Genomic DNA, 25,609 nt, shown 5'->3' on the forward strand with positions numbered 1-25,609 from the left:
ATAATACGCATTACCACCTGTGCCAGTCACTAGACTCCTACGACTGTGTAGATTCACCTGTGCCAGTCACTACACTCCTCCAGGCTCTGTAGATAAGAGGTAATACCACCTGTGCCAGTCACTAGACTCATCTGGGCTCTGCAGATAATGTGCACTACCACCTGTGCCAGTCACTAGACTCCTCCAGGCTCTGTAGATAAGAGGTATTACCACCTGTGCCAGTCACTAGACTCCTACAGACTGTGTAGATAAAGGGGGATTACCACCTGTGCCAGTCACTAGACTCCTCCAGGCTTTGTAGATAAGAGGTATTACCACCTGTGCCAGTCACTAGACTCCTACAGACTGTGTAGATAAGGGGTATTACCACCTGTGCCAGTCACTAGACTTCTCTATTACCACCTGTGCCAGTCACTACACTCCTCCAGGCTCTGTAGATAAGAAGTATTACCACCTGTGCCAGTCACTAGACTCCTATAGACTGTGTAGATAAGGGGTATTACCACCTGTGCCAGTCACTAGACTCATCTGGGCACTGTAGATAATGTGCATTACCAGCTGTGCAGTTACTATATTCCTCCAGTCTCTGCAGATAATGAGCATTACCACCTGTGCCAGTCACTAGACTCCTACAGACTGTGTAGATAAGGGGTATTACCACCTGTGCCAGTCACTAGACTCCTCCAGGCTCTGTAGATATGAGGTATTACCACATGTGCCAGTCACTAGACTCCTACAGACTGTGTAGATAAGAGGTATTACCACCTGTGCCAGTCACTAGACTCCTACAGACTGTGTAGATAAGGGGTATTACCACCTGTGCCAGTCACTAGACTCCTACAGACTGTGTAGATAAGGGTTATTACCACCTGTGCCAGTCACTAGACTCCTCTAGGCTCTGTAGATAAGGGGTATTACCACCTGTGCCAGTCACTAGACTCCTACAGACTGTGTAGATAAGGGGTATTACCACCTGTGCCAGTCACTAGACTCCTCCAGGATCTGTAGATAAGAGGTATTACCACCTGTGCCAGTCACTAGACTCCTACAGACTGTGTAGATAAGGGGTATTACCACCTGTGCCAGTCACTAGACTCCTCCAGGCTCTGTAGATAAGATGTATTACAACCTGTGCCAGTCACTAGACTCCTCCAGGCTCTGTAGATAAGAGGGATTACCACCTGTGCCAGTCACTAGACTCCTCCAGTCTCTGCAGATAATGAGCATTACCACCTGTGCCAGTCACTAGACTCCTCCAGGCTCTGTAGATAAGAGGTATTACCACCTGTGCCAGTCACTAGACTCCTCCAGGCTCTGTAGATAAGAGGGATTACCACCTGTGCCAGTCACTAGACTCCTACAGACTGTGTAGATAAGGGTTATTACCACCTGTGCCAGTCACTAGACTCCTCTAGGCTCTGTAGATAAGGGGTATTACCACCTGTGCCAGTCACTAGACTCCTACAGACTGTGTAGATAAGGGGTATTACCACCTGTGCCAGTCACTAGACTCCTCCAGGCTCTGTAGATAAGATGTATTACCACCTGTGCCAGTCACTAGACTCCTCCAGGCTCTGTAGATAAGAGGGATTACCACCTGTGCCAGTCACTAGACACCTCCAGTCTCTGCAGATAATGAGCATTACCACCTGTGCCAGTCACTAGACTCATCTGGGCTCTGTAGATAATGCGCACTACCAGCTGTGCAGTTACTAGACTCATCAAGTCTCTGCAGATAATGAGCATTACCACCTGTGCCAGTCACTAGACTCCTACAGACTGTGTAGATAAGGGATATTACCAGCTGTGCCAGTCACTAGACTCATTTGGGCTCTGTAGATAATGAGCATTACCACCTGTGCCAGTCACTAGACTTCTCTATTACCACCTGTGCCAGTCACTACACTCCTCCAGGCTCTGTAGATAAGAGGTATTACCACCTGTGCCAGTCACTAGACTCCTACAGACTGTGTAGATAAGGGGTATTACAACCTGTGCCAGTCACGAGACTCCTCTGGGCTCGGTAGATAATACGCATTACCACCTGTGCCAGTCACTAGACTCCTACGACTGTGTAGATTCACCTGTGCCAGTCACTACACTCCTCCAGGCTCTGTAGATAAGAGGTAATACCACCTGTGCCAGTCACTAGACTCATCTGGGCTCTGCAGATAATGTGCACTACCAGCTGTGCAGTTACTAGACTCATGCAGTCTCTGCAGATAATGAGCATTAACACCTGTGCCAGTCACTAGACTCCTACAGACTGTGTAGATAAGGGGTATTACCACCTGTGCCAGTCACTAGACTCCTCTATTACCACCTGTGCCAGTCACTACACTCCTCCAGGCTCTGTAGATAAGGGGTATTACCACCTGTGCCAGTCACTAGACTCCTCCAGGCTCTGTAGATAAGAGGTATTACCACCTGTGGCAGTCACTAGACTCTTACAGACTGTGTAGATAAGGGGTATTACCACCTGTGCCAGTCACTAGACTCCTCCAAGCTCTGTAGATAAGAGGTATTACCACCTGTGCCAGTCACTAGACTCCTACAGACTGTGTAGATAAAGGGATATTACCACCTGTGCCAGTCACTAGACTCCTCCAGGCTCTGTAGATATGAGGTATTACCACCTGTGCCAGTCACTAGACTCCTACAGACTGTGTAGATAAGGGGTATTACCACCTGTGCCAGTCACTAGACTCCTCCAGTCTCTGCAGATAATGAGCATTACCACCTGTGCCAGTCACTAGACTCATCTGGGCACTGTAGATAATGTGCATTACCAGCTGTGCAGTTACTAGATTCCTCCAGTCTCTGCAGATACTGAGCATTACCACCTGTGCCAGTCACTAGACTCCTCCAGTCTCTGCAGATACTGAGCATTACCACCTGTGCCAGTCACTAGACTCCCACAGACTGTGTAGATAAGAGGGATTACCACTTGTGCCAGTCACTAGACTCCTCCAGTCTCTGCAGATAATGAGCATTACCACCTGTGGCAGTCACTAGACTCATCTGGGCACTGTAGATAATGTGCATTACCACCTGTGCCAGTCACTAGACTCCTACAGACTGTGTAGATAAGGGGTATTACCACCTGTGCCAGTCACTAGACTCCTCCATTACCACCTGTGCCAGTCACTACCCTCCTCCAGGCTCTGTAGATAAGGGGTATTACCACCTGTGCCAGTCACTAGACTCCTCCAGGCTCTGTAGATAAGAGATATTACCACCTGTGCCAGTCACTAGACTCCTCCAGGCTCTGTAGATAAGAGATATTACCACCTGTGCCAGTCACTAGACTCCTCCAGGCTCTGTAGATAAGAGGTATTACCACCTGTGCCAGTCACTACCCTCCTCCAGGCTCTGTAGATAAGGGATATTACCACCTGTGCCAGTCACTAGACTCCCACAGACTGTGTAGATAAGGGGTATTACCACCTGTGCCAGTCACTAGACTCCTCCATTACCACCTGTACCAGTCACTACCCTCCTCCAGGCTCTGTAGATAAGGGGTATTACCACCTGTGCCAGTCACTAGACTCATCTGGGCACTGTAGATAATGTGCATTACCAGCTGTGCAGTTACTAGATTCCTCCAGTTTCCGCAGATAATGATCATTACCACCTGTGCCAGTCACTAGACTCCTACGGACTGTGTTGATAAGGGGTATTACCACCTGTGCCAGTCACTAGACTCCTCCAGGCTCTGCAGATAAGGGGTATTACCACCTCTGCCAGTCACTAGACTCCTCCAGGCTCTGTAGATAAGGGGTATTACCACCTGTGCCAGTCACTAGACTCCTCCAGTCTCTGCAGATAATGAGCATTACCACCTGTGCCAGTCACTAGACTCATCTGGGCCCTGTAGATAATGTGCATTACCAGCTGTGCAGTTACTAGATTCCTCCAGTCTCTGCAGATACTGAGCATTACCACCTGTGCCAGTCACTAGACTCATCTGGGCACTGTAGATAATGTGCATTACCAGCTGTGCAGTTACTAGATTCCTCCAGTCTCTGCAGATACTGAGCATTACCACCTGTGCCAGTCACTAGACTCCTACAGACTGTGTAGATAAGAGGGATTAGCACCTGTGCCAGTCACTAGACTCCTCCAGTCTCTGCAGATAAAGAGCATTACCACCTGTGCCAGTCACTAGACTCATCTGGGCACTGTAGATAATGTGCATTACCAGCTGTGCAGTTACTAGATTCCTCCAGTCTCTGTATATAATGAGCCTTACCACCTGTGCCAGTCACTAGACTCCTCCATTACCACCTGTGCCAGTCACTAGACTCCTCCAGGCTCTGTAGATAAGAGATATTACCACCTGTGCCAGTCACTAGACTCATCTGGGCTCTGCAGATAATGTGCACTACCAGCTGTGCAGTTACTAGACTCATGCAGTCTCTGCAGATAATGAGCATTAACACCTGTGCCAGTCACTAGACTCCTACAGACTGTGTAGATAAGGGGTATTACCACCTGTGCCAGTCACTAGACTCCTCTATTACCACCTGTGCCAGTCACTACACTCCTCCAGGCTCTGTAGATAAGGGGTATTACCACCTGTGCCAGTCACTAGACTCCTCCAGGCTCTGTAGATAAGAGGTATTACCACCTGTGGCAGTCACTAGACTCTTACAGACTGTGTAGATAAGGGGTATTACCACCTGTGCCAGTCACTAGACTCCTCCAAGCTCTGTAGATAAGAGGTATTACCACCTGTGCCAGTCACTAGACTCCTACAGACTGTGTAGATAAAGGGATATTACCACCTGTGCCAGTCACTAGACTCCTCCAGGCTCTGTAGATATGAGGTATTACTACCTGTGCCAGTCACTAGACTCCTACAGACTGTGTAGATAAGGGGTATTACCACCTGTGCCAGTCACTAGACTCCTCCAGTCTCTGCAGATAATGAGCATTACCACCTGTGCCAGTCACTAGACTCATCTGGGCACTGTAGATAATGTGCATTACCAGCTGTGCAGTTACTAGATTCCTCCAATCTCTGCAGATACTGAGCATTACCACCTGTGCCAGTCACTAGACTCCTCCAGTCTCTGCAGATACTGAGCATTACCACCTGTGCCAGTCACTAGACTCCCACAGACTGTGTAGATAAGAGGGATTACCACTTGTGCCAGTCACTAGACTCCTCCAGTCTCTGCAGATAATGAGCATTACCACCTGTGGCAGTCACTAGACTCATCTGGGCACTGTAGATAATGTGCATTACCACCTGTGCCAGTCACTAGACTCCTACAGACTGTGTAGATAAGGGGTATTACCACCTGTGCCAGTCACTAGACTCCTCCATTACCACCTGTGCCAGTCACTACCCTCCTCCAGGCTCTGTAGATAAGGGGTATTACCACCTGTGCCAGTCACTAGACTCCTCCAGGCTCTGTAGATAAGAGATATTACCACCTGTGCCAGTCACTAGACTCCTCCAGGCTCTGTAGATAAGAGATATTACCACCTGTGCCAGTCACTAGACTCCTCCAGGCTCTGTAGATAAGAGGTATTACCACCTGTGCCAGTCACTACCCTCCTCCAGGCTCTGTAGATAAGGGATATTACCACCTGTGCCAGTCACTAGACTCCCACAGACTGTGTAGATAAGAGGGATTAGCACCTGTGCCAGTCACTAGACTCCTCCAGTCTCTGCAGATAAAGAGCATTACCACCTGTGCCAGTCACTAGACTCATCTGGGCACTGTAGATAATGTGCATTACCAGCTGTGCAGTTACTAGATTCCTCCAGTCTCTGTATATAATGAGCCTTACCACCTGTGCCAGTCACTAGACTCCTCCATTACCACCTGTGCCAGTCACTAGACTCCTCCAGGCTCTGTAGATAAGAGATATTACCACCTGTGCCAGTCACTAGACTCCTCCAGGCTCTGTAGATAAGAGGTATTACCACCTGTGCCAGTCACTACCCTCCTCCAGGCTCTGTAGATAAGGGGTATTACCACCTGTGCCAGTAATTAGACTCATCTGGGCTCTGTAGATAATGCGCACTACCAGCTGTGCAGTTACTAGATTCCTCCAGTCTCCGCAGATAATGATCATTACCACCTGTGCCAGTCACTAGACTCCTACGGACTGTGTTGATAAGGGGCATTACCACCTTTGCCAGTCACTAGACTCCTCCAGGCTCTGTAGATAAGGGGTATTACCACCTGTGCCAGTCACTAGACTCCTCCAGGCTCTGTAGATAAGAGGTATTACCACCTGTGGCAGTCACTAGACTACTACAGACTGTGTAGATAAGGGGTATTACCACCTGTGCCAGTCAGTAGACTCCTCCAGGCTCTGTAGATAAGAGGTATTACCACCTATGCCAGTCATTAGACTCATCTGGGCTCTGTAGATAATGCGCACTAACAGCTGTGCAGTTACTAGACTCCTCCAGTCTCTGCAGATACTGAGCATTACCACCTGTGCCAGTCACTAGACTCCTACAGACTGTGTAGATAAGGGATATTACCACCTGTGCCAGTCACTAGACTCCTCCAGGCTCTGTAGATAAGAGGTATTACAACCTGTGCCAGTCACTAGACTCCTACAGACTGTGTAGATAAGGGGTATTACCACCTGTGCCAGTCACTAGACTCCTCCAGGCTCTGTAGATAAGAGGAATTACCACCTGTGCCAGTCACTAGACTCCTACAGACTGTGTAGATAAAGGGGTATTACCACCTGTGCCAGTCACTAGACTCCTCCAGGCTTTGTAGATAAGAGGTATTACCACCTGTGCCAGTCACGAGACTCCTACAGACTGTGTAGATAAGGGGTATTACCACCTGTGCCAGTCACTAGACTTCTCTATTACCACCTGTGCCAGTCACTACACTCCTCCAGGCTCTGTAGATAAGAGGTATTACCACCTGTGCCAGTCACTAGACTCCTACAGACTGTGTAGATAAGGGGCATTACCACCTGTGCCAGTCACTAGACTCATCTGGGCACTGTAGATAATGTGCATTACCAGCTGTGCAGTTACTAGACTCCTCCAGTCTCTGCAGATACTGAGCATTACCACCTGTGCCAGTCACTAGACTCCTCCATTACCACCTGTGCCAGTCACTACCCTCCTCCAGGCTCTGTAGATAAGGGGTATTACCACCTGTGCCAGTCGCTAGACTCCTCCAGGCTCTGTAGATAAGAGGTATTACCACCTGTGCCAGTCACTACCCTCCTCCAGGCTCTGTAGATAAGGGGTATTACCACCTGTGCCAGTCACTAGACTCATCTGGGCTCTGTAGATAATGCGCACTACCAGCTGTGCAGTTACTAGATTCCTCCAGTCTCCGCAGATAATGATCATTACCACCTGTGCCAGTCACTAGACTCCTACGGACTGTGTTGATAAGGGGCATTACCACCTGTGCCAGTCACTAGACTCCTACAGACTGTGTAGATAAGGGGTATTACCACCTGTGCCAGTCACTAGACTCCTCCAGGCTCTGTAGATAAGAGGTATTACCACCTGTGCCAGTCACTAGACTCATCTGGGCTCTGTAGATAATGCGCAGTAACAGCTGTGCAGTTACTAGACTCCTCCAGTCTCTGCAGATACTGAGCATTACCACCTGTGCCAGTCACTAGACTCCTACAGACTGTGTAGATAAGGGATATTACCACCTGTGCCAGTCACTAGACTCCTTCAGGCTCTGTAGATAAGAGGTATTACCACCTGTGCCAGTCACTAGACTCCTACAGACTGTGTAGATAAGGGGTATTACCACCTGTGCCAGTCACTAGACTCCTCCAGGCTCTGTAGATAAGAGGTATTACCACCTGTGCCAGTCACTAGACTCCTACAGACTGTGTAGATAAGAGGTATTACCACCTGTGCCAGTCACTAGACTCCTACAGACTGTGTAGATAAGGGGTATTACCACCCGTGCCAGTCACTAGACTCCTACAGACTGTGTAGATAAGGGGTATTACCACCTGTGCCAGTCACTAGACTTCTCTATTACCACCTGTGCCAGTCACTACACTCCTCCAGGCTCTGTAGATAAGAGGTATTACCACCTGTGCCAGTCACTAGACTCCTACAGACTGTAGATAAGGGGTATTACCACCTGTGCCAGTCACTAGACTCATCTGGGCACTGTAGATAATGTGCATTACCAGATGTGCAGTTACTAGACTCCTCCAGTCTCTGCAGATACTGAGCATTACCACCTGTGCCAGTCACTAGACTCCTACAGACTGTGTAGATAAGGGGTATTACCACCTGTGCCAGTCACTAGACTCCTCCAGGCTCTGTAGATAAGAGGTATTACCACCTGTGCCAGTCACTAGACTCCTACAGACTGTGTAGATAAGGGGTATTACCACCTGTGCCAGTCACTAGACTCCTCCAGGCTCTGTAGATAAGAGGTATTACCACCTGTGCCAGTCACTAGACTCATCTGGGCACTGTAGATAATGTGCATTACCAGCTGTGCAGTTACTATATTCCTCCAGTCTCTGCAGATAATGAGCATTACCACCTGTGCCAGTCACTAGACTCCTACAGACTGTGTAGATAAGGGGTATTACCACCTGTGCCAGTTACTAGACTCCTCCAGGCTCTGTAGATATGAGGTATTACCACATGTGCCAGTCACTAGACTCCTACAGACTGTGTAGATAAGAGGTATTACCACCTGTGCCAGTCACTAGACTCCTACAGACTGTGTAGATAAGGGGTATTACCACCTGTGCCAGTCACTAGACTCATCTGGGCTCTGTAGATAATGCATACTACGAGCTGTGCAGTTACTAGATTCCTCCAGTCTCTGTATATAATGAGCATTACCACCTGTGCCAGTCACTAGACTCCTACAGACTGTGTAGATAAGGGGTATTACCACCTGTACCAGTCACTAGACTCCTCCAGGCTCTGTAGGTCATGGATATTACCACCTGTGCCAGTCACTACACTCCTCCAGGCTCTGTGGATAAGAGGTATTACCACCTGTGCCAGTCACTAGACTCACCTGGGCTCTGTAGATAATGTGCACTACCAGCTGTGCAGTTACTAGATTCCTCCAGTCTCTGCAGATAATGAGCATTACCACCTGTGCCAGTCACTAGACTCCTCCAGGCTCTGTAGGGCATGGATATTACCACTTGTGCCAGTCACTAGACTCCTCCAGGCTCTGTAGATAAGAGGGATTACCACCTGTGCTAGTCACTAGACTCCTCCAGTCTCTGCAGATAATGAGCATTACCACCTGTGCCAGTCACTAGACTCCTCCAGGCTCTGTAGATAAGAGGGATAACCACCTGTGCCAGTCACTAGACTCATCTGGGCTCTGTAGATAATGTGCATTACCAGCTGTGCAGTTACTAGATTCCTCCAGTCTCTGTATATAATGAGCATTACCAACTATGCCAGTCACTAGACTCCTCCAGGCTCTGTAGATAAGAGGGATAACCACCTGTGCCAGTCACTAGACTCCTCCAGTCTCTGTAGGTCATGGATATTACCACCTGTCCCAGTCACTAGACTTCTACAGACTGTGTAGATAAGGGTTATTACCACCTGTGCCAGTCACTAGACTCCTCTAGGCTCTGTAGATAAGGGGTATTACCACCTGTGCCAGTCACTAGACTCATCTGGGCACTGTAGATAATGTGCCTTACCAGCTGTGCAGTTACTAGATTCCTCCAGTCTCTGCAGATAATGAGCATTACCACCTGTGCCAGTCACTAGACTCCTACAGACTGTGTAGATAAGGGTTATTACCACCTGTGCCAGTCACTAGACTCCTCCAGGCTCTGTAGATAAGAGGTATTACCACCTGTGCCAGTCACTAGACTCCTACAGACTGTGTAGATAAGGGGTATTACCACCTGCGCCAGTCACTAGACTCATCTGGGCTCTGTAGGTCAGGGATATTACCACCTGTGCCAGTCACTAGACTACTACAGACTGTGTAGATAAGGGGTATTACCACCTGTGCCAGTCACTAGACACATCTGGGCACTGTAGATAATGTGCCTTACCAGCTGTGCAGTTACTATATTCCTCCAGTCTCTGCAGATAATGAGCATTACCACCTGTGCCAGTCACTAGACTCATCTGGGCTCTGTAGATAAGAGGTATTACCACCTGTGCCAGTCACTAGACTCCTTCAGTCTCTGTAGGTCATGGATATTACCAACTGTGCCAGTCACTACACATCTCCAGGCTCTGTAGGTAAGAGGTATTACCACCTGTGCTAGTCACTAGACTCATCTGGGCTCTGTAGATAATGTGCATTACCAGCTGTGCAGTTACTAGATTCCTCCAGTCTCTGCAGATACTGAGCATTACCACCTGTGCCAGTCACTAGACTCCTACAGACTGTGAAGATAAGGGGTATTACCACCTGTGCCAGTCACTAGACTCATCTGGGCTCTGTAGATAATGTGCATTACCAGCTGTGCAGTTACTAGATTCCTCCAGTCTCTGTATATAAGGAACAAGTTACTTACCTGTAACTGTTGTTCTCCAGCATGGGGTCTGGCATGGATTCACATGCTCATGAATATTCCCCGTCGTCAAGATGGGAATCCTCGGTAAAGAAAAAATCAGTATCAGTTTCGTTTCTGATCTGTCTTTCGTAGTAGTAACCAATCACTGATCTCTGCGTCATACTGACCACAGCCAATGACTGCCATCTCCCTAAGCCCCGCCTCTGGCAGCCATCTTCAGATTTGGTAGCACGTGAAGTGGCAGTATGACCAAGTGAAGAGCCGCAGAGGGGTAGGCGGGAGGGTTCGCATGTGAATCCATGCCAGACCCATGCTGGAGAACAACAGTTACAGGTAAGTAACTTGTTCCTTCTCCAGCATGGGGTCTGGCATGGATTCACATGCTCATGAATATAAGAATACATAGCAGTACACACATGCACAACCACGGGAGGTGGCAAAAGGCTCAACATTAAGCAATACAACAACTCAACATTAAGCATCTCTTACCTCCTCACCAGGCTCACCTTAAGCGAACAGGTTGCGCAGCACTGCTTGGCCGACCCTGGACTCCTCCCTGGAATCCCGATCGACGCAGTAGAATCTCGTGAAGGTGTGCGTCGACCTCCACGTAGCAGCCCTGCAGATGTCCAGCAGGGGCACACCAGATAGGGACGCCGTAGTAGCAGCGATCGCTCTGGTCGAATGGGCTCTCGGACGGCCTGGCAGCGGTCGGTTAGCCAACCGGTGGCCGTGCATGATGCAGCTGGAGAGCCATCTGGAAATAGAAGACTTCGAGAGAGCCTTCCCTTGATTCACAGGTTCAAAGTTCATAAACAGCTGTGATGTCCTCCGAAAACTCTTCGTGCGGTCCACGTAGAACTTCAGCGCTCTAGCCACATCCAGCGAGTGCAAAGTCCTCTCGGCCGGCGACGAAGGGGACGGGAAGAAAACAGGTAACACCAGGGGCTCGTTAAGATGGGAGTCCGACGGCACCTTGGGCATAAAGGAGGGGTGCGTCCTAAGCACCACCCTCGAGGCATGGAAAGTCAAGTACGGTGCTTTGCAGGATAGGGCCTGGATCTCTCCCACTCGTCGTGCGGAGGTAATGGCCACCAGGAATGCAGTCTTCCACGACACAAACTTCATCGGTGCGGAGTGCATCGGCTCGAATGGGGGCCCCATGAGCCTAGTCAGCACCACGTTAAGTTCCCACGCCGGGGCTGGGGCCTTCACCGGCGGGAACGACCGGAACAGTCCTTTCATAAACTCTTTCACCAGTCGATGGGACCACAGGGACGTCCGTCCTGTGGTTCTGGTATATCTGGAGATCGCCGCCAGATGAATCTTAATGGAGGCATGGGCTAGCCCAGCCTTTGCCAGCGATAGCAGGTACAGCAGCACATGAGGGGCCGTAATCCGTAGGGGGTTGATCTTCTGTGCTCGGCACCAGATAGAGAACCTCTTCCACTTGTGACCGTAGCATTTGAGAGTCGAGGACTCCCTGGCCTTTGCAAGAACCTCTCTGCAGTCGGCCGGTATATCGTACCCTCCAAACTCTAGCGCTGCAGGAGCCAAGCCTGCAGGTTCAGCGACGCCGGGTCGTGGTGGAAGATGGCGCCTCCTTCTCTGGAGAGAAGATCCGCGTCCGCCGACAGCTTGATGGATGGGGACATTGACAAGTCCAGAAGGTCCGGGAACCAGATCTGCCTCGGCCACGCCGGTGCGACGAGGATCATCCTGCACCGGGACCTCTTGAGCTGGTTGATGAGTCGAAGCAGCAACAGCAACGGAGGGAACGCATACAGGTATAGGCCGTCCCAGGGGAACGAGAACGCATCGCCCATGCTTCTCGGCTGGGGAAACCTGCTGGCGAACCTCTGGCACTTCGAGTTAGTCGCTGTTGCGAACAGGTTGATTTGGGGTTTGCCCCATCGTCGGAAGAGTTGATCCACCTGATCCTGGTGCAGCTCCCACTCGTGACACGCGCGCAGCTCCCTGCTGAGCGAGTCGGCGATGGTGTTTCTTTCTCCTGCCAGGTGCAAGGGAACCAGGAACATCCCCTGGGCGACCGCCCAGTGCCACAGATCCTGTGCCTCCTTGGATAGGGCTGGGGATCTGGTACCTCCCTGCTTCCATATGTAAAACATTGTCGTGGTGTTGTCCGTGAAGACCCGCACCACCTTGCCCTTGAGCGACAGGAGGAACGATTTGAGAGCCCAGAACACGGCTCGGAGTTCCAGGATGTTGATGTGCAGGAGCTTCTCCTCCGGGAGCCAGAGGCCTCTTGCGTGGAGATCTCCGGTGTGGGCGCCCCAACCTTCCAGGGAAGCGTCCGTCGTCACCGTCTCCTGGTACGCCAGCGTCTGAAAGTCCTTGCCCGCTGTGAGGTGCGCTCGAACGCCCCACCACTGAATCGCCCGTTGGAACACCTCGTTGAGGGGGACCCTGTCTTCGAAGGTGCCCGTCGCCTGCATCCAACGGGCGTCGAGAAATTCTTGAAGAGGGTGCATCCATAGTCTGTATAGGCGCACCAGTTAGATGCAAGAGGACATCTTCCCCAGGAGGGACTTGATGGACCTCACCCTGGCCACGTCCGTGGCTAGCAGGCGCTGCACTTTGCCCAGAATGGTCTTCGTCCGCTCTTCCGACGGTGCCGCTAGGCGCCTCACTGTATCGAGCTTCGCTCCCAGAAACAGGGCCACCTGCGACGGCACCAGGTGGGACTTTGGGTAATTTATGGCAAATCCCAGGTCTGTGAGTAGCTGGACGGTCCTCGCAGTGTGTTCGACGGCGAGTTCCCTCGTCCTTGAGCGGATGAGCCAGTCGTCCAGGTAGGGGTAGACGTGAATCCCCTGCAGGTGCAGCCACGCCGCCACAGGTGCTAGGCACTTGGTAAAGACCCTGGGGGCCGACTTCAATCCGAACGGCAGTGCTCTGAATTGGTAGTGGCGTCCCTGGATGACGAACCTGAGGAACTTTCGGTGACTTCTGAGGATGGGAACGTGGAAGTATGCATCCTCCAGGTCCAGCGACGATAGAAAGTCGCCTTCCTCCAGCTGTCCCAGCACGTGCTGGAGGGTGACCATCCTGAACTTTTGTGACCTGATGTATTTGTTCAAACGACGAAGGTCCAGGATGGGGCGCCAGCCGCCCGTCTTCTTCTTGACGAGGAAGTACCTTGAGTACACCCCGAAGCCCCGGAGCCTCTTCGGGACGGGCTCGATGACGCCTTTCCGGAGCATCGCCCATACTTCCAACAGCAGTTGCGGGACGTGATTTTCCTTCCTGGCCACAGGTGGAACGTGAGGGCACTTCTTCAGGAATTCGATAGAGTGTCCTCTTGCCAGGGTATCCAGCACCCAACGATCGGTGGAGATGGACTTCCACACGCCGACGAACTTCGTCAGCCGGCCTCCCAACGGGGTGCTTCGGTGGGGGCCCGAGGCCACGGCCGGTTCAGTCCTGCTTGGAGGTGGTGGCCTTGCCGCCCTGGCCACCTTGCCGACGGCGGCGAGGCGCTCCCTGCTTGCCGCGACCCCTGTAGGCCTCCTGAGACGAGGAGCGTGCCGCCTGGCGGTAGGACGAGGAGCCACCGCTGGATTCCTTGGAGGCCCCCTGTCTGCCTCTGGAGCTCCGAAAGGGCTGTCGATGCTGAAGGGCTCCTAGGGCGCGGGCCGTCTCCGTGCCCGTCTTTATGGCTTGGAGGGATTCATCCACCGCCTTCCCGAACAAGTTTCTGCCGTCGAACGGCATGTCCAACACCCTGGTCTGGACATCCTGATGGAAGTCTGTCGCCCGGAGCCAACCCTGTCGTCGTTGGCAAACTCTGTTGCCCAGCTGGCGGAACCCGGTATCGGCAATATCGGTTGCCACCGTTATGGCGTGGTCCGACGCCACCTCGCCTTCTTGAAGTATTTCCAGGGCCTCGGACCTCTTGTCGTCCAGTAGGAAGTCCAATATGGGGGCCAGCTTAAACCAGAGCTCCCTGTCGTAACAGGCCATGATCGCCAGGGCGTTGGCCGCTTTGATCGTCGTCGCCGCCGACGAAATGACCCGTCGCCCCATGGCGTCCAACTGCTTTCCCTCGCCGTCCGGAGGGGAATTCGACATTGAGGCTCCTGACCCCGCCGCTTTTTTCTTCGCCGCCGCTGAGACGACCGAGTCTGGCGTTGGCTGGGCCCTGAGGCACAGGGGAGCGGTCTCGGGGACCCGGTACTTCTTCTCGTACCGGTCCCGTTTGGCTGGTGCCATGGAGGGGTTCTTGAGTACCGACAGGCCCTCCTCCCAGATGTCATCGATTAGAGGCACCGCGATGACAGTCTTCCTCTTGGCTTCCCGGCGCTGATAGAGTAAACCTTCCTTTTTCTGCTCCTCCGGGCAGAGCTGGAACAATTCGGACGCCCTGGCGATCATGAAAAGCAGCAGCAGCACACATTCACTAAAGATCATGGCGTGGAATGAGCCAATCTCGTCGGGCGGAGATGCCCGTGCGACGGGAGACCCGTTACGTCGTCGTCGCCCTCAGAACCCGTCGTCGAGCCCACCGCACCGTCATCTCCCGACTTGTGGGAGGATGAGGAGGGAACTGCAGGCCTTACGGGGGCGAGCGGAGGAGAGGGTTGGGTCCTCCGTCGTTTGTTCTGAGGACTTCCCGACGGGCCAGGTTGCGGGTCCTCCGGCCTGGGCCGTGGTAATCTCATCCTTATCTCAGAGCATAAGGACTGGATCGCAAACAAAATGGCCGCCGAGCTATCCTGAGGCCTAGGTTCCGGCTGCGCCGGAAGGGAAGGCTGCTCTTCCTCGCCATCGTCGTCTTCCTCGGTTATCTCCCGAGGATCTTCCTTGCGGGACCGAACCTTCTCGAATTGTACTTCGAGATTCCTCGCTACCTCGGTCAGTTCCCCCTCCGAGGCTGACTCCGAGCTCGAGGAGGCTACCGTGCCCCCCCCCTTTTTCCATCACGGGAGCCATGACGATGGGCTGAAAAGAGGATTCCCTCCTTGGCGGCAGGGAAACTCTAGTCCCGGAGGCAGTCTCTGCTGGCGGGGGCTCTGCCGGCTTGGCCAGAGTCGCCGCGATCGCCTCGATAGAGGCCTTTGCCTGCTGAGTAGGGGCCTTCACCACCTTAGGTGCGTCCTGGGCCTTCTCCTTAGGGGGAGGGGCGACGCCTCACTCCCCCTCTCCCGAGATCGGACGGGGCTTCTCCCGAAGCTTACCCGGGGTCTCGGACTTCCTCTTCCCCGAACCGGAGCGCTGGCTCGCGGTTGACGGTGCCGGGGAAGGTGCGCCCTGCCTGGCGACCGAAGAGCCCGACCTTTCGGCGCTCCCGGAGCCAGCGGACTCGTGGCGCTTGGCCTGGTGTTGGGCCCCCGTCGCCGGGGCACCCGCACAGGACTTAGAAGCCCACTCGGACCCTTTCTTCTTCTTCTCACCCGTTGGGCCCTTCTCCAACCAGCTGGCGAGACGGGATCGACGGTCCCTCATGGTCCGCTCCGACAAGTTCTTGCAGAACTGGCAGTCCTTCTCTGAGTCTTGTCCCCATGAAGACAGTAGAGGCATCGCGAATGTTCGTCCTCCTTAAACACATTCTGCAGCCCGCAACCAGGGCAGCTGCGAAACAGCCTGGGTCCGGGTGACGAACTCGCGTCCTGGGCCATCTCGAAGTAGGCCGCAAATCTTCTGGAATCCTCCAAGAGGTTGATTTGACGAAATCCTCACCCTTGAGGCGCGTAGGAAAATCCCGCAACGGGTACCCGTTAACAGGAGTAGAAACGGTGGAGCTTGAGGCTCGATTAACCGAAAAAATGTTAATATTCACCTGAAAAAGCGTGAAACACGCAGCAAAAGCTCGAGAGCTAAGCACGAGGACTCCCAACACTTGAATGTGCGGTAAAAATCTGAAGATGGCTGCCAGAGGCGGGGTTTAGGGAGATGGCAGTCATTGGCTGTGGTCAGTATGATGCAGAGATCAGTGATTGGTAACTACTACGAAAGACAGATCAGAAACGAAACTGATACTGATTTTTTCTTTACTGAGGATTCCCAGCCTGACGACAGGGAATATTCATGAGCATGTGAATCCATGCCTGACCCATGCTGGAGAATGAGCATTACCACCTATGCCAGTCACTAGACTCCTACAGACTGTGTAGATAAGGGGTATTACCACCTGTGCCAGTCACTAGACTCCTCCAGTCTCTGTAGGTCATGGATATTACCAACTGTGCCAGTCACTACACATCTCCAGGCTCTGTAGGTAAGAGGTATTACCACCTGTGCTAGTCACTAGACTCACCTGGGCTCTGTAGATAATGTGCATTACCAGCTGTGCAGTTACTAGATTCATCCAGTCTCTGCAGATAATGAGCATTACCACTTGTGCCAGTCACTAGACTCCTCCAGGCTCTGTAGATAAGAGGGATTACCACCTGTGCTAGTCACTAGACTCATCTGGGCTCTGTAGATAATGTGCATTACCAGCTGTGCAGTTACTAGATTCCTCCAGTCTCTGTATATAATGAGCATTACCACCTGTGCCAGTCACTAGACTCCTACAGTCTGTGTAGATCAGGGGTATTACCACCTGTGCCAGTCACTAGACTCCTCCAGGCTCTGTAGGTCATGGATATTACCACCTGTGCCAGTCACTAGACTCCTCCAGGCTCTGTAGATAAGGGGTATTACCACCTGTGCCAGTCAATAGACTCATCTGGGCTCTGTAGATAATGTGCATTACCAGCTGTGCAGTTACTAGATTCCTCCAGTCTCTGCAGATAATGAGCATTACCACCTGTGCCAGTCACTAGACTCCTACAGACTGTGTAGATAAGGGGTATTACCACCTGTGCCAGTCACTAGACTCATCTGGGCTCTGTAGATAATGTGCATTACCAGCTGTGCCAGTCACTAGACTCCTACAGACTGTGTAGATAAGGGGTATTACCACCTGTGCCAGTCACTAGAGTCCTACAGACTGTTTAGATCAGGGGTATTACCACCTGTGCCAGTCACTAGACTCCTCTAGGCTCTGTAGGTCATGGATATTACCACCTGTGCCAGTCACTAAACTTCTCCAGGCTCTGCAGGTCATGTGTATTATCACCTGTGCCTGCCGGAAATAACACAATGCATATGAGTCCAATAGTACTAAGTTCCTAAAATGTGAACAAGGTCCCTGTGTATGAGGGACGCTCTCCTCAGACTTTCCGTATGAGGGGTGTTCTCCTCAGACCCTGCATATGAAGTACGCTCTCCTCAGACCCTGCACATGAGGGATGCTCGCCTTAGACCCTGCATATGATGGACACTCTCCTCAGACCCTGCATATGAGGGATGCTCTACTCAGACCCTGAATATGAGGGACGCTCTCCTCAGACCCAGCATATTTGAGATGCTTAGACCCTGCATTTGAGGGATGCTCTCCTCAGACTCAGCGTATTTGAGATGCTCTTAGACCCTGCATATGAGGGATGCTCTCCTCAGACCCTCCCTATGTGGGATGCTCTCCTCAGACTCTGCATATGAAGAACGCTCTCCTCAGACTCTGCGTATTTGAGATGCTCTCCTTAGACCCTGCATATGAGGGAAACTCTCCTCAGACCCAGTGTATATAAGATGCTCTTAGACCCTACATATGAGGGACACTCTCCTCAAACCCTGCATATGAGGGACGCACTCCTCAGACCCAGCATATTTGAGATGCTCTCCTTAGACCCTGCATATGAGGGAAACTCTCCTCAGACCCAGTGTATATAAGATGCTCTTAGACCCTACATATGAGGGACACTCTCCTCAAACCCTGCATTTGAGGGATGCTCTCCTCAGACCCTGCGTATGAAGGACTTTCTCCTCAGACTCAGCGTATTTGAGATGCTCTTAGACCCTGCATATGAAGGACGCTCTCCTCAGACTCTGCATATAAGAAATTCTCTCCTCAGACCCTGCATATGAGGGACGCTCTCCTCAGACCATGCGTATTTGAGATGCTCTCCTTAGACCCTGCATATGAGGGAAACTCTCCTCAGACCCAGTGTATATAAGATGCTCTTAGACCCTACATATGAGGGACGCTCTCCTCAAACCCTGCATATGAGGGACGCACTCCTTAGACCCTGCGTATGAAGGACGCTCTCCCCAGACCCTGTGTATTTGAGATGCTCTCCTTAGACCCTGCATATGAGGGACACTCTCCTCAGACCCAGCATATTTGAAATGCTCTCCTTAGATATCGTTTATGAGGGATTCTTCCGAAGGACTGAAGGATTGCACAAGATATTAAGGTCTCTTACCCATCGATATAATAGCGGCATGAATCTCTTCCATCACTGTCTTGTACAGGGCCTTCTCAAACTCTTCTAAGCGCTCCCACTCTTCCTCAGAGAAGTAGACTGCCACATCATGGAATTTCACTTGTACCTGAAAGAAGACGTGATAGCACAATGTCATCTACATACACTGCTTGCAGAGTCTACATTATGCGTTTGGGCTCAACACAATAAATTACTTGTGAGGCTCAACCATTTCCAGAGCTTGGCCAACATATTTATATTCAGGATTACAGCTCTATATTCCCTGGTCAGATTCCTTTATCATGAAGAGCGGCCATGCATGCCAATGGCCCAGATGCCTGCCAGGACCACAGAACCTTTCTTCAATGCTGCACTTCTAAGCAGCTATTTCTCGGGTGGGGGGGTTGGGGTAGGTTGGGTAGGTGTGCGGGGGGTAAGAGTCGGGGTAGGGTGGGCGAGTGGGAGGAGAGAACGTTGGGGTAAAGTCACGGTAGGGTGGGGTGGGGGAGAGATTCTGGGTATGGGAGGGAGAGAGTCGGGGAAGGGCGGGTCAGAGGTCGGGAGGGAGGGAGAGAGTCGGGGAAGGGCGGGTGGGAGGTCGGGAGGGAGAGAGTCGGGGTAGGGTGGGAGGGAGGGAGAGAGTTGGGGTAGGGTGGGTGGGAGGGAGAGAGTCAGGGTAGGGTGGGTGGGAGGGAGAGAGTCGGGGTAGGGTGGGTGGGAGGTAGGGAGAGAGTCAGGGCAGGGAGAGAGTCAGGGCAGAGTGTCGGGGTAGGGTTGGTTGGAAGTAGGGGTAGGGTGGGTGGGATGGAGTTGGGGTAGGCTGGGTGGGAGGGAGAGTTGGGGTGGGTGGGTTCTCAGGGAGGGAGAGTCTGGGTAGGGTAGGTGGAGGGGAGGGAGAGAGTCGGGGTAGGTGGGTGTGGGGAGAGAGTCGGGGTAGGGTGGGTGGGCTGGGGGAGAGAGTCGGGGTAGGGTTGGTGGATTGGGAGAGAGAGTCAGGCTAGGGTGGGTGAGTCAGGCTTTGAGGGAGAGAATCAGGAAAGGGTGGGTGTGTGGGAGGGAGAGAGTCACAGTATGGTGGGTGTTTGTTTTTCAGGAGGGAGAGAGTCGGGGTTGGGTGGGTGGGTAGGTGCTTGAGAGTCGGAGTAGAGGGGAGAGTGTCGCGGTAGGGTGGGTGGGGGAGAGAGTCGGGGTATGGTGGGTGGTGGGGGAGAGAGTCGAGGTAGGTTGGGTGGGTGGCAAGAGAGTCAGGATAGGGTGGGTGGGGAGAGAGTCGGGATAGGGTGGGTGGGGAGAGAGAGTCGGGATAGGTTGCATGGGTGGGGAGATAGAGTCGAGATAGGGTGGTTGGGTTGGTTAAAGAGAGTTGAGATAGGGTGGGTTGGTGGCTAAGAGAGAGTCGAGATATTAGGGAGAGAGAGTCGAGATAGGGTCGGTGGGTGTTTGGAGAGAGAGTCGGGATATAAGTCGAGAGAGTCGGGATCTAGAGAGAGTCGGGATCGGGTGGATGAGTTTTTTAGAAAGAGTTGGCATATAGGGAGAGAGAGTCGAGATAGGGTCGGTGGGTGTTTGGAGAGAGAGTCGGGATATAAGTCGAGAGAGTCGGGATCTAGAGAGAGTCGGGATCGGGTGGATGAGTTTTTTAGAAAGAGTTGGCATATAGAGTGAGTCAGGATAGGGTGGTTGGGTGCGGAGAGAATCCGGATTTGGTGAGAGTCGGATAGAGAGAGTCGGGAAAGGATCGGTGGGATGGGGGTAGAGATCGAGTCAGGAAAGGGTTGGTGGGTGGGTAGAGAGAGACTCAGGAAAGGGTGGGTGGGTGGTCGGAGAGAGAGAGTCAGGAAAGGGTGGGTGGGTGGGGGGAGAGAGAGTCAGGAAAGGGTGGGTGGGTGGTGGGAGAGAGAGAGAGAGTCAGGAAAGGGTGGGTGGGGGGAGAGAGAGAGAGAGTCTGGAAAGGGTGGGTGGGGGGGAGAGAGAGTCTGGAAAGGGTGGGTGGGGGACAGAGAGTCTGGAAAGGGTGGGTGGGTGGGAGAGAGAGTCTGGAAAGGGTGGGTGGGGGTGAGAGAGAGTCTGGAAAGGGTGGGTGGGTGGGGGGAGAGAGAGTCTAGAAAGGATGGGTGGGTGGGGGGGGAGAGAGAGTCTAGAAAGGGTGGGTGGGTGGGGGGAGAGAGAGTCTAGAAAGGGTGGGTGGGTGGGGGGAGAGAGAGTCTAGAAAGGGTGGGTGGGTGGGGGGGAGAGAGAGTCTAGAAAGGGTGGGTGGGTGGGGGGGAGAGAGAGTCTAGAAAGGGTGGGTGGGTGGGGAGAGAGAGCCTAGAAAGGGTGGGTGGGTGGGGAGAGAGAGCCTGGAAAGGGTGGGTGGGGGGGAGAGAGAGTCTGGAAAGGGTGGTTGGGGGACAGAGAGTCTGGAAAGGGTGGGTGGGTGGGAGAGAGAGTCTGGAAAGGGTGGGTGGGGGTGAGAGAGAGTCTGGAAAGGGTGGGTGGGTGGGGGGGAGAGAGAGTCTAGAAAGGATGGGTGGGTGGGGGGGAGAGAGAGTCTAGAAAGGGTGGGTGGGTGGGGGGGAGAGAGAGTCTGGAAAGGGTGGGTGGGTGGGTGGGGGGGAGAGAGAGTCAGGAAAGGGTGGATGGGTGGGGAGAGTGAGAGAGTCGGGAAAGGGTGGGTGGGTGGGTTAGAGAGAGAGTCGGGAAAGGGTGGGTGGGTGGTGAGAGAGAGAGTCAGGAAAGGGTGGATGGGTGGGGAGAGTGAGAGAGCCGGGAAAGGGTGGGTGGGTAGAGAGAGAGTCGGGAAAGGGTGGGTGGGTGGTGAGAGAGTCTGGAAAGGGTGGCTGGATGGGGGGGAGAGAGAGTCTGGATAGGGTGGGTGGGTGGGTGGGGGGGAGAGAGAGTCTAGAAAGGGTGGGTGGGTGGGGGGGAGAGAGAGTCTAGAAAGGGTGGGTGGGTGGGGGGGAGAGAGAGTCTGGAAAGGGTGGGTGGGTGGGGGGGAGAGAGAGAGAGTCTGGAAAGGGTGGGTGGGTGGGGGGGGAGAGAGAGTCAGGAAAGGGTGGATGGGTGGGGAGAGTGAGAGAGTCGGGAAAGGGTGGGTGGGTTGAGAGAGAGTCGGGAAAGGGTGGGTGGGTGCCAAGAGAGAGAGTCGGGAAAGAGTGGGTGGGGGGAGAGAGAGTCGGGAAAGGGTGGGTGGGTGATGGGTCGAGAGAGTCGGGAAAGGGTGGGTGGGTGGGGGGGAGAGAGAGAGTCAGGAATGGGTGGATGGTTGGTCCCGGGAGAGAGAGTCGGGAAAGGGTGGGTGGGTGCGTGAGAGAGAGTCGGGAAAGGGTGGGTGGGTGGGGGGAGAGAGAGTCGGGAAAGGGTGGGTGGGTGGGGGGAGAGAGAGTCGGGAAAGCGTGGGTGGGTGGGGGGAGAGAGAGTCGGGAAAGGGTGGGTGGGTGGGGGGAGAGAGAGTCGGGAAAGGGTGGGTGGGTGGGGGGAGAGAGAGTCGGGAAAGGGTGGGTGGGTGGGTGGGGGGGAGAGAGAGTCGGGAAAGGGTGGGTGGGTGGGTGGGTGGGGAGAGAGAGTCGGGAAAGGGTGGGTGGGGAGAGAGAGTCGGGAAAGGGTGGGTGGGTGGGTGGGGAGAGAGAGTCGGGAAAGGGTGGGTGGGTGGGTGGGGAGAGAGAGTCGGGAAAGGGTGGGTGGGTGGGGGGAGAGAGAGTCGGGAAAGGGTGGGCCGGGGTAGAGAGTCGGGGTAGGGTGGGTGGGCAGCGGGGTAGAGAGTCGGGGTAGGGTTGGTAGGTCCGGGGGCAGAGTCAGGGTAGGGTGGGTGGGGGGGCAGAGAGTCGGAGTAGGGTGGGTGGGGGGCAGAGAGTCAGGGTATTGGGAGAGAGAGTCGGGAAAGGGTGGGTGGGTGGGTGGGGGAAGAGAGAGTCGGGAGAGGGTTGTCGGTTGGGAGGAGAGAGAGTCGGGAGAGGGTGGGTGGGGGGAGAGAGTCGGGAGAGGGTGGGTGGGGGAGAGAGAGTCGGGAGAGGGTGGGTGGGTGAGAGAGAGTCGGGAGAGGGTGGGTGGGTGGGGTGAGAGAGTCGGGAGAGGGTGGGTGGGTGGGGTGAGAGAGTCGGGAGAGGGTGGGTGGGTGGGGTGAGAGAGTCGGGAGAGGGTGGGTGGGTGGGGTGAGAGAGTCGGGAGAGGGTGGGTGGGTGGGGTGAGAGAGTCGGGAGAGGGTGGGTGGGTGGGGTGAGAGAGTCGGGAGAGGGTGGGTGGGTGGGGTGAGAGAGTCGGGAGAGGGTGGGTGGGTGGGGTGAGAGAGTCGGGAGAGGGCGGGTGGGTGGGGTGAGAGAGTCGGGAGAGGGCGGGTGGGTGGGGTGAGAGAGTCGGGAGAGGGCGGGTGGGTGGGGTGAGAGAGTCGGGAGAGGGCGGGTGGGTGGGGTGAGAGTCGGGAGAGGGCGGGTGGGTGGGGAGAGAGAGTCGGGAGAGGGCGGGTGGGTGGGGAGAGAGAGTCGGGAGAGGGCGGGTGGGTGGGGAGAGAGAGTCGGGAGAGGGCGGGTGGGTGGGGAGAGAGAGTCGGGATAGGGTGGGTGGGTGGGGAGAGAGAGTCGGGATAGGGTGGGTGGGTGGGGAGAGAGAGTCGGGATAGGGTGGGTGGGTGGGGAGAGAGAGTCGGGATTAGAGAGAGTCGGGATTTTAGAGAGAGTCGGGGTAGGGTGGGTGGGTGGGTGGGGAGAGAGAGTCGGGGTAGGGTGGGTGGGTGGGTGGGGAGAGAGAGTCGGGATAGGGTGGGTGGGTGGGGAGAGAGAGTCGGGATAGGGTGGGTGGGTGGGGAGAGAGAGTCGGGATAGGGTGGGTGGGTGGGGAGAGAGAGTCGGGATAGGGTGGGTGGGTGTTGAGAGAGAGTCGGGATAGAGAGAGAGTCGGGATAGGGTGGGTGGGTGGGGGAGAGAGAGTCGGGATAGGGTGGGTGGGTGAGAGAGAGTCGGGATAGGGTGGGTGGTTGGGGGAGAGAGAGTCGGGATAGGGTGGGTGGGTGGGGGAGAGAGAGTCGGGATAGGGTGGGTGGGTGGGGGAGAGAGAGTCGGGATAGGGTCGGTGGGTGGGGGAGAGAGAGTCGGGATAGGGTGGGTGGGTGGGGGAGAGAGAGTCGGGATAGGGTGGGTGGGGGGGGAGAGAGAGTCGGGATAGGGTGGGTGGGTGGCAAGAGAGAGTCGGGATAGGGTGGGTGGGTGTACAGAGAGAGTCGGGATAGGGTGGGTGGGTGGGAAGAGAGAGTCGGGATAGGGTGGGTGGGTGGGAAGAGAGAGTCGGGATAGGGTGGGTGGGTGGGAAGAGAGAGTCGGGATAGGGTGGGTGGGTGGGAAGAGAGAGTCGGGATAGGGTGGGTGGGTGGGAAGAGAGAGTCGGGATAGGGTGGGTGGGTGGGAAGAGAGAGTCGGGATAGGGTGGGTGGGTGGGAAGAGAGAGTCGGGATAGGGTGGGTGGGTGGGTGGGAAGAGAGAGTCGGGATAGGGTGGGTGGGTGGGTGGGAAGAGAGAGTCGGGATAGGGTGGGTGGGTGGGTGGGAAGAGAGAGTCGGGATAGGGTGGGTGGGTGGGTGGGAAGAGAGAGTCGGGATAGGGTGGGTGGGTGGGTGGGAAGAGAGAGTCGGGATAGGGTGGGTGGGTGGGTGCGAAGAGAGAGTCGGGATTGGGAAGAGAGAGTCGGGATAGGGTGGGTGGGTGGGAAGAGAGAGTCGGGATATTGGGAAGAGAGAGTCGGGATAGGGTGGGTGGGTGGGAAGAGAGAGTCGGGATAGGGTGGGTGGGTGGGAAGAGAGAGTCGGGATAGGGTGGGTGGGTGGGAAGAGAGAGTCGGGATAGGGTGGGTGGGTGGGAAGAGAGAGTCGGGATAGGGTGGGTGGGTGGGAAGAGAGAGTCGGGATAGGGTGGGTGGGTGGGAAGAGAGAGTCGGGATAGGGTGGGTGGGTGTCAAGAGAGAGTCGGGATAGGGTGGGTGGGTGGGAAGAGAGAGTCGGGATAGGGTGGGTGGGTGGGAAGAGAGAGTCGGGATAGGGTGGGTGGGTGGGAAGAGAGAGTCGGGATAGGGTGGGTGGGTGGGAAGAGAGAGTCGGGATAGGGTGGGTGGGTGGGGAGAGAGAGTCGGGATAGGGTGGGTGGGTGGGGAGAGAGAGTCGGGATAGGGTGGGTGGGTGGGGAGAGAGAGTTGGGATAGGGTGGGTGGGTGGGGAGAGAGAGTTGGGATAGGGTGGGTGGGTGGGGAGAGAGAGTTGGGATAGGGTGGGTGGGTGGGGAGAGAGAGTTGGGATAGGGTGGGTGGGTGGGGAGAGAGAGTTGGGATAGGGTGGGTGGGTGGGGAGAGAGAGTTGGGATAGGGTGGGTGGGTGGGGAGAGAGTTGGGATGGAGAGAGAGTTGGGATAGGGTGGGTGGGTGGGGAGAGAGAGTTGGGATAGGGTGGGTGGGTGGGGAGAGAGTTGGGATAGGGTGGGTGGGGAGAGAGAGTTGGGGTAGGGTGGGTGGGTGGGGAGAGAGAGTTGGGGTAGGGTGGGTGGGTGGGGAGAGAGAGTTGGGGTAGGGTGGGTGGGTGGGGAGAGAGAGAGTTGGGGTAGGGTGGGTGGGTGGGGAGAGAGAGAGTTGGGGTAGGGTGGGCGGGTGGGGGGAGAGAGAGTTGGGGTAGAGAGAGAGAGTTGGGGTAGGGTGGGTGGGTGGGGAGAGAGAGAGTTGGGGTAGGGTGGGTGGGTGGGGAGAGAGAGTTGGGGTAGGGTGGGTGGGAAGAGAGAGTTGGGGTAGGGTGGGTGGGTGGGAAGAGAGAGTTGGGGTAGGGTGGGTGGGTGGGAAGAGAGAGTTGGGGTAGGGTGAGTGGGTGGGAAGAGAGAGTTGGGGTAGGGTGGGTG

The 25,609-nt window shown here is 54.6% G+C and overlaps 1 protein-coding gene across 2 annotated transcripts in view; it reads right to left on the reverse strand.

Moving 5' to 3' along the window:
- Positions 1-25,609, reverse strand: part of LOC138452926 (uncharacterized protein KIAA1958-like) — a 523,224-nt gene that overhangs the window by 325,921 nt on the left and 171,694 nt on the right. For both annotated transcript variants that reach the window (XM_069605281.1, XM_069605283.1), the window contains one exon: positions 18,768-18,894. In XM_069605281.1, coding sequence (XP_069461382.1) covers positions 18,768-18,894 — 127 coding nt within the window. The remainder of the gene's footprint in view (positions 1-18,767; positions 18,895-25,609) is intronic.

Source organism: Ambystoma mexicanum, chromosome 4p, assembly GCF_040938575.1.
Source record: "Ambystoma mexicanum isolate Mex_15411 chromosome 4p, UKY_AmexF1_1, whole genome shotgun sequence".
Classification (NCBI taxonomy): domain Eukaryota; kingdom Metazoa; phylum Chordata; class Amphibia; order Caudata; family Ambystomatidae; genus Ambystoma; species Ambystoma mexicanum.